At 35.6% G+C, this 12667-nt stretch overlaps 1 protein-coding gene across 1 annotated transcript; it reads left to right on the top strand.

Annotated features, from left to right (window-relative positions):
* Window positions 1-1919: 1919 nt before the first annotated feature.
* Window positions 1920-12348, top strand: cyp19a1b (cytochrome P450, family 19, subfamily A, polypeptide 1b). Its single transcript, XM_030136546.1, has 9 exons — window positions 1920-2082; window positions 4042-4192; window positions 6445-6599; window positions 6690-6866; window positions 8863-8977; window positions 9061-9175; window positions 9265-9427; window positions 10193-10434; window positions 10517-12348. The coding sequence occupies exons 1-9, from the start codon at window positions 1947-1949 to the stop codon at window positions 10799-10801; spliced, it is 1539 nt and encodes a 512-aa protein (XP_029992406.1). The 5' UTR covers window positions 1920-1946; the 3' UTR covers window positions 10802-12348.
* The last annotated feature ends 319 nt before the right edge of the window (window positions 12349-12667 follow it).

Raw genomic sequence — 12667 nt, 5'->3', positions numbered from 1 at the left:
CTAATTCTGTAAATTAATCAGCTGAGTAAGACAATGGGTGTATGTTGGTATTGGTATAACAAAAATGAAAAAAAAAAAAAAAAAGCTAAAATAAATAAATAAAAAGTACATTTTTAAAGAAGTCACACAAATATTATAATAATATATCTGCAATAAAATGTTGTACAGTCCAAATGTGGTGAATAAGATCTAGATTGACCAGTATATCCTCCATCCTCCGTATTTGCACCACAGCCCCAGTATTCCATCACATTAAATATTTGTAAAGGATGGGTTGCACCACTAACACGAGGGATAAGAAGAGTAGCCTACGATACTGTCCGATTTAGGAGCAGATTTACTAAAAAGCGCAAAGTAGGAGAAGGAGGCCAAAGAATAGTGGCCGGTTTTGCTGGTATTCAACTAAAAAAGCTCCAGTTCATGTGCACAAATGCAGTTCATTTCAGTTCAGTCTAACCAAGCGCAGTGAAAGTTAGCGCAGTGCCAGATTGCGCATCTAGGCGCACCTGATGGGATTCGGGATCCATCAACAGACGCATCTTGTTGCTGTAATGTGACAAATATGTTTTTGTTTTTAAAGGGGCAGTGCATATTAACCCTTTCATGCATGAATTATGAGAACATTAATCAAGATTTTTTTCTATATTCCTCTTTGGGCATTAAAAAAACAATGCGATTATTATTTTTTTTTTTTTTTTTCATGAACCTATTTTTCATGGAGTTGCAAAAATATCCACTCAACTGGACACCGTGTGTTTAATTTTTGAAGCAAAGAAACATGTATTTATTGATATACTGTGTGAAAACTATGAAATAAAAACATTAAATGCTGCTAATTTGATGTTTTCTCACATTTCAACATACACTACAAACAAAAAGTTATGTGTGTGAATTGAATTGAAACACATTTTTTTAATGACCAGACATAGTTTTATTTACAAATGGCAAAAATGACACAAAAAAAAGACAAAAAAACGAAAACAAAAACAAAAAACAAAACAAAACAAAACAAAACAAAAAACAAATATCCTTAACTTTTTGTTCGTAGTGTACTCTAATACTAGTCATCGCTCACTTCATGGACATAACATGCCTAAAAAAAAAAACAAAAAACTTGTGTTGTTAATTACAGGCTAATAACAATAACAAGGAACTGATTTACACTCGAACATGTTAGATCAGGTTTATCAAGAACAGCAAAGTTACAGTAATGTTTTCAATGTCAGTGTATGGGACGGTGCACAAGTGTCCACTGGGTTGGCTGATATGGAACTAAAACAAAAAAATCCATGAATGTACAAGAGAACAGCTGGAGAATAACTGTCCACTGAAGTGACCACTATGCATGAAAGGGTTAATAAACACAATATGTGTCAATACGCAGGATTATAATCAAGGCTAGTTTCCATCTTTAGTCCCTACATGACGCACTTGTTTATCTGCTCTCACACCATAAACTGTCAATGCAAACAAATTAACTCTATTAACAAATGATTAACAGTGTAAACATGACTGTTATTTGTTTTATTGTTGGCACTGACTGTTGGTTTGCATTTTATGTAATTCTACTGGTTGCACAAAAATTCCCTTCTTGAAGATAATGAAGATTTCTTGAACCTGAACTCGGTTTAAAAAGTCCTTTTTCCAGTGTGTCCTCTGTGCGTAACCACCTCAGCCATGCCATGCGTCAAATGTTGAAGATATGCGTTAAATAATGGCGCAATTCGCAGTTAAATTTACAGTCACATGATTAAATTATGTTCCACGACACATGTAAATACTCCTCCCCAAAATGTGTCGTCTGCAAAGGAAACAAATACGTATTAATCCAAAGTATAAGGTGAGTCCACGCCTTTCCAAGGCTAAGGGAAGAACAAGGAAAAAGAGAAAAGATTATTTTTGCAGTTCCCAGACGCTGGCCAGGTGTGGTCTGAGCAGGTGCAGTCATGGAGGAGTTGGTACCACCACTCACCATCGGTCCCATGGTTGTCGACACAACGTTTGAAATCACCGTCCTCCTGGTTCTGCTGCTGCTGCTTCTGCTGCAAACCTGGATGCAAACAAAACGCTCAAATATTCCAGGTAGGACACTTCAGAAGTCTGCATAAACTGACTGTAGTGGACAGGTGACTGAGGTGGAAGTAAAATAAAAGGAAACATGACAACCCTTAGCTCCTTATAACGGTTGAGCACTTAAATATGTTGCACATGAACTGACCTGACTTATTTAATGAAGGAAATACAGTGTGCAAATTACAGAAACAAAAAAATAACACTGCAAAAATCTAAATCTTACCAAGTGTATTTTTCTCATTTGTAGTCAAAATATCTCATCACACTTAAAATAAGACATAATCACCTAAAAAGTAACTTTTCAGAGAGATATAAGAACTTATTTTTAGACAATAGATCTTCAAGAAATCTTACACTGGTCTACAAGGAAAATGCTTCCAGAATAAAAGTAATGAAATTTTACCACATGAGAGTCACTGATAAAGAAAAATCAAGTCAAAAATACCGGTTGGCTGAACTTTCCAAGATACAGCCTTGGGTCAAAATGTGAAATTCAAGAATTAACGAGAGAATGGGTTTGACTCAAAAGGAATATTTGTCTCAGAGCTACAAGATCTACTTCAAAACACTGTCTGCACATTAGAATACATTCACTTTACAGGTTCTATTTAGTGGAAGATTTATAAAACTATTATATAAATGTACATAAACCAATATATATGTGTAATAACACTTAATCATATACCTTGAAAACATCAACAAACCGGCACTTTTGTCATTTATTTTCCAATTAATCTTATTAAAATACGTAACATTTAGCACATTTAATCTCTGAAGCAAATCATTTCTAAAAAAAATTGTAGACCAGTGTTATCAAGGTAATTTTCACTTGTTCCATTGGCAGATTTTTTGCTTGATTCAAGATTTTTATTTTTTTGCTCGATTCAAGCAACAAAAAAAAATCTGCCAATGAAACTGAAAACTTACTCTTTAAGTGATTTTGTCTTATTTTAAATGTGATGAGATATTTTGACTAGAAATTAGAAAAATACACTTGGTAAGATTTTGATTTTTGCAGTGAAGACACCAATAAAAGAGAGAAGCAGAGTGCAAGTTGGTATACATGAGATGAGGGATAGGTTTTTGATGTGTGTATTACGTAATCTCCTTCATTTTTGTATATGTGTGAAAATCAGAGTTGTTTTTGTAAGATGATATTGGAGGAAGTTCTCATGACCCAGATCTGATGAAATGCTCCAGTTAAACCTTTGTCTGGGGTTACTGTTATGATTATGACTCACAATTAATGTTTACAATATTCTTCAAGTCATGGTGAAAGAGCATGAAAGTCCAAGTGGGAAGGTAATTTAGACTGCTTTAAATCCTTACATTTAATAGTCAAGTTAAAGGAATTAGAGAGACAGTAAACGTTGCACATGTGCTGTTTAACAGTGTGAGTCTAAAAGTACAGGCTGATTCTACAAGCATGATCAGAAATAAAATCCAAAAACCCTAAATGATCGGTTACAGGGAGTTAAGAGCAAAGAATGTGAGAGAACTATGCACACAGGGAGACAATAGACAATGTGGTGGGGAATGTAGGAGAGACATTTAATATATTTGGGTTAGCAAAAAACAGGTGTATCACATCAGGAAGGAGACAACTACCAGGTAAGATGGAGAACAACCAGAAAAACAGAACAAAATTATAAACAAGAAAAGCACTCGGAGAGTACAGACCTCCGCCAAGACAGATCTGCCCCCCCCCCACCCCCCACCCCTGATCACCACCAAAATTTAATCCTTTCTTCCTTGTGCCAGTATCAACATTTCCTGAAAATTTCATGAAAATCCATCCATAACTTTTTGAGTTATCTTCTATCAAACAAACAAACATGCGCACAAACACACAAAGATAAATGATCACAATACCTCCTGGCGGAAGTAACAAAACACACATACCAGTATCACTGTAGTGCGCATTATGCTTTTTTTTTTTAACAATGAGAGATCATTGTGTGTCTGCAGGTCCATCTTTCATGGCAGGAATTGGCCCAGTTCTCTCATACACCCGGTTCATCTGGATGGGCATTGGCACAGCATGCAACTTCTATAACACCAAGTATGGCAGCATTGTCCGGGTCTGGATTAACAACGAGGAAACACTGATTATTAGCAAGTAAGTCCCAGTGTTGGAATGGGCCCGTGAGTACTTAAGCGCTCCTTAAGTACAATGTTTGAGTGTTTTCATTTTGTGCAAATTTATTTCTCTATATCTAAAGGTAAGTTGTTGTATCTTACTACTGTCTGTGTCAGATGTTTTTAGATTCTGGGTTTTCATCCTCTTTCTGTCCACTGAAAATCTCTAAACATGTTCCTTTTCAATGTTTGTAGGTTTATGGATGACATGCTCCTACTATATGGGATGAGATAAAAGTTCTTCTTAGTTTTTTCAATTTTAGTTTGGGTGATTTCATTCAAATCACCAGATTAATTTCCTGTTTCGTTATTCTTTGTCAGTTTATTAGTCAGTTTGTTAGTTTGTTGGATTGAATGGATTCTATTTGATTCTAGTCTATTTGATCTTCGTTCTTCTGCAGCTATGCTGAGATTGTTCCATTAATTGACTCCTTAAATGAATTAACCCATAAAGACCCAAATATCCACCATCAAACAAAACCATCTCCTGATATAAACTGTTTAATACACGTTGATCCACTAATTCTGTCAATACATGCAAAGAATTGGTGTAAAATGCAGTTTGTCGTCTTTTCATGGTCATCAAATATGACCCATTTGGACAATCAGGGGCTCCGTAGTTACCGTGGAAACACTGTTATTTTCTGCAACATTGATTCACTTGTAAAACCCATAGAGTTTGATAAATGACAGTGGATGGAGACACTTGATTTATGTTCACTTAATGATATATTTAATGAAAAACTCACTTTTTCTTCAGTTTTCTTTGTTTCTGTAATAGTAACCTTCAACTTTAATCTGAGTTTTATAAACATCTATGTGATCAGTAAATTAAATAAAGGAAAATACATGATTTTCACTGAAAAACCACAAAGTAAAGATGATAATATTACAATAAATGGTGATAAATTACTTAAGAAAGGTTAAATATGGAGGAAAAATTCATTTGGGAACTGACGCAGAAGAAACACTGGGTCTTTATGGGTTAAACTCTTCCTTTAATCCTGTTCGATTTGTTGGAAAATGTATTGTCACACAGCTATAATTTGATCTTTTTTTCTGGGCTTGTTAAAAGTTGAGTATACAGAGATGCTGCAAACATATGATGTTCCTACACTATCGAGTATCACGGATTCCTCTACATCACAGGTGTCAAACATGCGGCCCGGGGGCCAAATCTGGCCTGCCAAAGGTTCCATTCCGGCCCGCGGGATGAAAGTGCAAAATTATCCTGAACAGTCCAGGTTGTCAAAAATTATTTTGGTTCAGGTTCCACAAACAGACCAATGTGATCTACAGTAAAAACAACAACACGATAACCCATAAATAATGACAAGTACGAATTTTCTTTGTGAAAAATTATGTGGAAAAAATTTAAGTGAAAGAAAATAAATAACATTACACTGAAAATATTTACATTTACAAAACTATTCTTTCACAATAAAATGTAAATAAATACATAAATAAAAACAAAGACGAACAACCTGAAATGTGCAATTTTAACAATATTCTGCCTGTTCCTAAATGTTTGGTGCATTTATGGATCCACTGTGATCTGTAGTTGTGTTAATAATAACAGATGGAATATTGTAGAAATTGTTCAAATTTTAGTTCAAAACTCCAAAATTTTAACAATATTCTGCCTGTTACCAAATGTTTATGTAACACTGTGTGTAATGCACATGTATAAATAATAAGTCGAGGCATAACATTGTTAAAATTGCACTAATTTTTCAAATGAAATGTCTTTTTTTTTAGGTTATTCACACCTTTTTTGTTAAATGTAAATATTTTAATAATTTAATTGGGGTTTTTTTGTACTAAAACAAAAAGAAAAACTTTAATGTGTCATTATTTATAGGTTAAGTCATTATTTTACTGGTCTGGCACACTTGAGATCAAATTGGGCTAAATATGGCCCCTGAACCAACATGAGTTTGACAGCCCTGCTCTACATTGAATTACACAAGAGTCTATAAAGTACTTCAGTGAGATCAGCCTGAAACAGTAAAATGAAACATACACATTAATGCAGAAGTAATGTGAATCAAAAACATGCTTTACTATATGATAACTCCTTTACTTTTTATACATTAAGTACATTTTGCTGATACTTTTTAAGTTTTGAGCGTAGTATTTTCAGTATGATGTTAGAACTTTTACTTTAGTGAACTATCTGAATACTCCTTCCACTGCTGAAAACAGAGGATGTCATTGTCTGGCCTCTTGTAGGTCATCTGTAGTTTATCATGTCCTGAAGAGTTCCAACTACACTGCCAGATTTGGGAGCAAACAAGGTCTTGAGTGTATTGGGATGGAAGGGAAGGGAATCATTTTCAACAGCAATGTACCACTCTGGAGGAAAGTGAGGACGTACTTTTATAAAGGTGGGTAAATACTTCAGTCAGAGTTCTGTCTTGGCTTGTTTGACCTCTGCACACTTACTTTCATTCACTGTTTCCTGGATGTTTTGTCAGCTCTGACGGGCCCCGGCCTCCAGAGGACGGCAGCTGTCTGTGTGAGCTCCACTGCCAAACACCTGGACGATCTGCAGGAGCTGACCAGCCCGTCCGGACATGTGGACACTCTCAATCTACTGAGAGCCATAGTGGTGGACATCTCCAACAAGCTGTTCCTCAGGGTGCCTCTGAATGGTCAGCTGCATGTTCACTGTCCACGCACATGTGTTCGTTACTGCATAATCGTCTGTAGAGGAAATACCAGCAACATTTGACTCTAATAGTGCATCTGTAAAGACTTAAAAAAGAATCTGTAGTATTTCAGCAGCTTAGGTTCAAGATTTTAATATGTAAAACTTAAAATGGGTTTCAATTTCAGGAAGATTTTTTACACTAAACCTTTTTTTTGTCATCTAAATGGGGCAGAGAAGGCTGGAGAAGCAGCTTGTGACCAAAAGGTTGCCAGTTCAGTTCCCCAGACCAAGGTTCTAATAGTTTTGGATTTTTCATTATAGTTTAGTTTTATTTAGTTTGGACTTTTTTTTTCCTCTAATTCAGTTAGTTTTAATTAGTTTTTAGAGCAGGTTTGCTAGTTTTTATTAGTTTTCATTTTTTTTCTAAATGCTTAGTTTTAGTTTAGTTTTAGGTTTTTTTCTCTTTTCTCTTCTTCTCCGTTGTATTCACATAAATCCCAGACAGGACTCTGCTGCTTTCTCTCAACTTTAGTCTCCATGTTTCCAGCTAGAGTGGGAACCAGAAGACGACTGGAAACCACAAGTGACAGACCCTTAAATGTCATATGGTGCCAGCAGATGAAATTGCTAGAGCGAAATAAATCACTTTCGTATCAATCCAACATTGACAAAGACGAAAACAAAGGGAATTTTATCCATAATTTTTATCTGTTTTAGTTAGTTTTGTAAGCACACAATACAGTTTCAGTTAGTTATCATTTTTTTCTTTTAATTATAGTTTTTATTTATTTCAGTTAACAAAAATGTTTTTTTCAATTGTAGTTTTCGTCATTTCGCCCGGGACCAGCTGAGAAATTGATAGCTGGTGTGCCCTTGAGCAAGGCACTTAACACCTCACATAGCAACCCACTGCCTGTAGTCTATAGTCCAGTGTTTTTCAACTATGGAGTCGGGACCCCACGTGAGGTCGCCTGGAATTTCTAGTACTTGATTAAAAAAAAAAAAAAATTGCTAATAAAAAAAATATATGGTGAGTTGACAGAGACAATCACAATACATAAAAGACATGACAAATTGTGAAGCTGAAACTGAAGCACTGTGGTACTGTTTATCTTTCAAATGCTCATTGTGGTCGGTTTCAGATGCTGCAGCTCTTTCATAATTCATAGTTTGAGTTCTTGTTTGTTCAGTATTAATTGTCAGTCTTGTAAATCCAAGCTGGACTGACTGTACATATCCTGACCAAGGAAAATCAAATTCTCACTTTGTGCAGTAATCTCCACCTGGCTTTTCTGCCTCCATCCATAATAATATTCATTATATAGACTAAATGTCATCTAAAATTAACGTTTATTTGCAACATAGTATAGCAAACTATTACATGATCAAAAACAAATTAACTTTAGAAAAAAAAAAATTTCTCTGTTTTGAATGTCTGGAGTTGCCAGAAATTTGACATGTTAAAATGGGGTCACAAGCCAAAAAAAATTGGGAAGCACTGCTGTAGTATGTGGTGTGTTGATTCATGTTCAGCCAGTGGTTAAAAGCAGAGTCAATTTCAATGTGTGTTGCATGTCCACATTTACAATATACTGGCAAATAAAGCAATTATTCTTGAGTATTTATTTATTTATTTATTGGTATTATGAAACAATAAACAATAATACAAAAGGAAAAAATCACACACAAATATTAGGGAGGATAAAAAATAAATGAATACATAAAATGAAAGTGTATCGGCAAATAGATAAATAGACAGGTCGTCCATTCCAAAGATAAAAGTCTGTATAACATGAAATAACAGTGTGTAGCAGTTAAGGTTTTTTGAAATGCACTTGAATGTGACAATCTTTTTGCAAATAACGCAAAAGAACTGTTGAAATGTTGCAAACACTGAACAAAAATGAAGTGTTGTGAGTATAATTTATGACCCTTTTCCTGAAACATGCAGTGATTCTTTCTCCTTCTCTTTTCCTTTTCTTTTTTTTCCAACTCAGAAAAAGAATTACTGATGAAGATTAATCACTACTTTGAGACCTGGCAGACGGTTCTAATTAAGCCTGATATTTTCTTCAAGATCGGATGGCTCTACAACAAGCACAAGAGAGCGGCGTAAGATCCTCACATATGACAGTAATCCAACGGTGACTTTTTTTGTTTTCCATTGTAACCTTTGACTTTCTTTGGTCGTGTAGTCAGGAGCTACAAGATGTGATGGGAAGTCTTCTAGAAATGAAGAGAAACATGATCAATGAATCGGACAAACTGGATGAAGATCTTGACTTTGCAACTGAGCTCATATTCGCTCAGGTCTGTCTGCTTCTGTTACCTGTCTACATGTATCTAAAGTATGATATTCCAACAGTTTCCTCATCATCTTTATCTGTTGTTTTTTTTAGAATCATGGAGAACTTTCAGCAGAAAATGTGCAGCAGTGTGTGCTGGAGATGGTGATCGCAGGACCTGACACACTTTCCATTAGTCTATTTTTCATGCTCATTCTGCTGAAACAAAACCCTGAAGTAGAGCAGAGGCTAGTGGAGGAGATGAACACAACTTTAGGTAAATGCTAACCTCAGTCTGTTTTTTAGCCTGCCCCCCAAAGGAGAGGCAAGGGATATTGGTTTTGGTTTGGTTTGGTTTGTTTGTTTGTTTGTTAACATTCTAGCAGCAAAACTATTAGTTGAATTCATACCAAATTTGGTTTATAGATTGCCAATAACACAGAACAGATCTCATTACATTTTGGGAAAAGTAGGTCAAAGTTAATTTTTTCAATGAATTTTTAAAATCTTTTTTTTTCTATTTACTTATAATGGGTGAAATTTCAAATGTCTGCATCAGCAATACGATTGGTTGAATTCATACCAAATTGGGTTTATAGATTGCCAGTGATCCAGAATAGGTGTGATTACATTTTGGGAAATGTAGGTCAAAGTTAAAATGTTTAATGAATTTTTAAAATCTTTTTTTTTTGTCCCACTTATAATGGGCAAAATTTCATGTGTTTATAAAAACATCAATTTTGTTTACATTTACTTCAAACTTGGCACATATATAGAGGCAACTTATACATCAGCACATGCATGGACATGATGACATCAGCTGGATCAATGCCAAAATAAGCTACAATACATGGAAGGGGTAGGATTTTTTGTGCCTGGCATCATTTGTTTTTTTTGTATTTCAAATATCAACATTTAAAACCAAAACAAGGAAAAGCATATAAAAAGAAAATACTTATTTGAAAATGAGGAAAAGGTTTCACCAAAGTAACAAAACTAAAGGTACTTTAAGAACCTGTGTTTGTCTGCTTTCTGTTTTCAGGAGGAAAGGGGGCAGAGAGTGTTGATTTTCAGAGTCTGAACCTGTTGGAGAAGTTCATTAATGAGTCACTGAGGTTTCATCCTGTGGTTGATTTCACAATGAGGAAAGCTCTGGAAGACGACAACATCGAAGGCACAGAAATAAAGAAGGGAACCAACATCATTCTTAACATCGGTCTGATGCATAAGACTGAATTCTTCTCAAAGCCAGATGAGTTCAGTCTGAGTAACTTTGACAAAACAGTGAGTTCATCAAATGTCATCAAAGTTTAAATACAGCTGAACATTTAGGAAGGTCAGTCGTTGGCTCCTCTCTATTTTCCAGGTGCCGAGCCGTTTTTTCCAGCCCTTCGGCTGTGGACCTCGGTCGTGCGTGGGCAAACACATCGCCATGGTAATGATGAAGGCCATCTTGGTTACTCTGTTGACACGCTACACAGTGTGTCCTCGTCAAGGCTGCACCATCAGCAGCATCAGGCAGACCAACGACCTGTCGCAGCAGCCGGTGGAGGACGAGCACAGTCTGTCCATGCGCTTCATCCCTCGCACAACACAAGCTCAACAACACACAACACAACCTGCACTGAGACATATTCAACCAAACAACTGAGTAGTGTCCAGGAGGATGTTTCTATCTGCAGTTATGAAGGATGAGACCTGCTGAGATAATGACTTTGGGGTCATCACATTTGAGTATTAGTTTGGTACTCGTACTACTTTGGTTTTACTGACCTGGAACTAAAACAGTGTGGAGTTTTGAGTAGTGCTGTAGAATGATTACAATGTTTAATTAGATTAATCACAGGATTGCAGTGGATTAATTTTGATTAATCACAACTAAATATCATTCATTTTTAATCTATATTAATCGCATTTCATTTTGCATGAGCAAACAGACTCAAGAATGAAGGGAATATATGTATGCACTTGACGTGTTTGCCACAAGCTGGGCGACACATTAGCTGAAGTGTTCGCAGAATCCCCGACTAACGTATGCTTCGTGTTAATGTGGTATTTTAAGCTGGAAGTGCTTCAGTGAAAAGAAAACTCCTTGTGTATAATACTTCATGTCAGTCGACTGCTCTGTCTTGGTTTTTTCGTCCTCATATTTCCATCCAGAGGGCCAATGTGCTGTTTAGTGTCTTGCATCTTTATGGGTTGGTTCTGCTGCCTGTCACTACCAGATCAACCGCCCATTTCTGCATGTGAGGCATTAACTCTTCTTGGACAAACTGCCCCAAATGTGTTGGCAGAGACGTTCAGAGTCATTCTGCGCTGCAGATGGGTTAAGTGCGTTAAAATTTTTATCAGATTAATCATGATGATGGATTAATCCGCATTAACGCGTTAATTTTGACAGCCTTAGTTTTGAGACAAACCTTGTTCGTGTGCAGCTTGCACCTTGTACAAGCATAATAACCTGTCATATGTGTGTGTTTACAAATGATCAGTTATTTAATACTTTTTAAAACCTTTTAATGTGAGACTGATCTTTGGACAAACCATCTTTCTCTAAGTCAAATAATAGATTTTTAAAAATGATATTTGATATAGAAATACGGTCGCTGTGAGTTTAGGTAAATCTACATTTTACATTTATTTTCAAAGTAAAAAAGTGTTGTGGTTCAGTTGTAGGTTTAATACACTGTCGCCCATAAAGTTGGAATAAAATATTTTTAATCTTCTTGTAATCTGATTGTAACAATGTGATTTATTCTTGATAGATAAAGTGAAATTGGGACCCAGTATGTAATCATTGATCAAAGGCGATTACTGATGTTTACAAATAAGAATAAAAAGAGGAATATTATGGGTAAGAGCGTACTTTATAATCAGAAATATGGACTTATAACAGCTTGTACTGAAAAAAGAAAAGATGGATAAACCAAAATATATGAACACTGAAGACCTCACACATTCATGTATTATTTCATAATGTCATTATTTTCTACAATGCCTAAGGCCTAAACACTGCACTAAAGCATTTGAAGACATTTTATGTAGACATAATACTGTAAGAAAAGCTCAGCATGTAGGAGTATTTTGTTTCTGAGTCTGATAATGAATTAAAATGTTTGTATATAGTTTTTGTGTACAAAATGCCCTCCTTTTCTTTCTGTTAAGCACAAGTAGCCACTGAATAAAAAAACAGAGTGAAGAACATGTTCATTGACAAGGTGTTGGTTTTATTCATAAGTTAGCAGTCTCTAGTGAGAGGCACTCGATGAAACAATCATTTTTCTTTGTACCACAGGCACAAATCAAAGTTGCTGCCTCAGTGTTAGAACATAAGGCGCTGGGTTAAAGTGAAGTTTTATGGATGTCATAAGCTTCACGCTGTGCTTCCACTCAGGGCACAGGCAATGGAGAAAAAAAACACTTCCTTCAAGTTGAAAGAAACAAAACAGGCTCTGACAAGTTGGACAAACTGAAAACCAAATCTGGCACAGCGCTATTAAACAGTACATGAAGCACA

The sequence above is a fragment of the Sphaeramia orbicularis genome, chromosome 6 (genome assembly GCF_902148855.1).
Source record: "Sphaeramia orbicularis chromosome 6, fSphaOr1.1, whole genome shotgun sequence".
Lineage (NCBI taxonomy): Eukaryota > Metazoa > Chordata > Actinopteri > Kurtiformes > Apogonidae > Sphaeramia > Sphaeramia orbicularis.
This window is presented reverse-complemented; position numbering and strand designations above follow the sequence as displayed.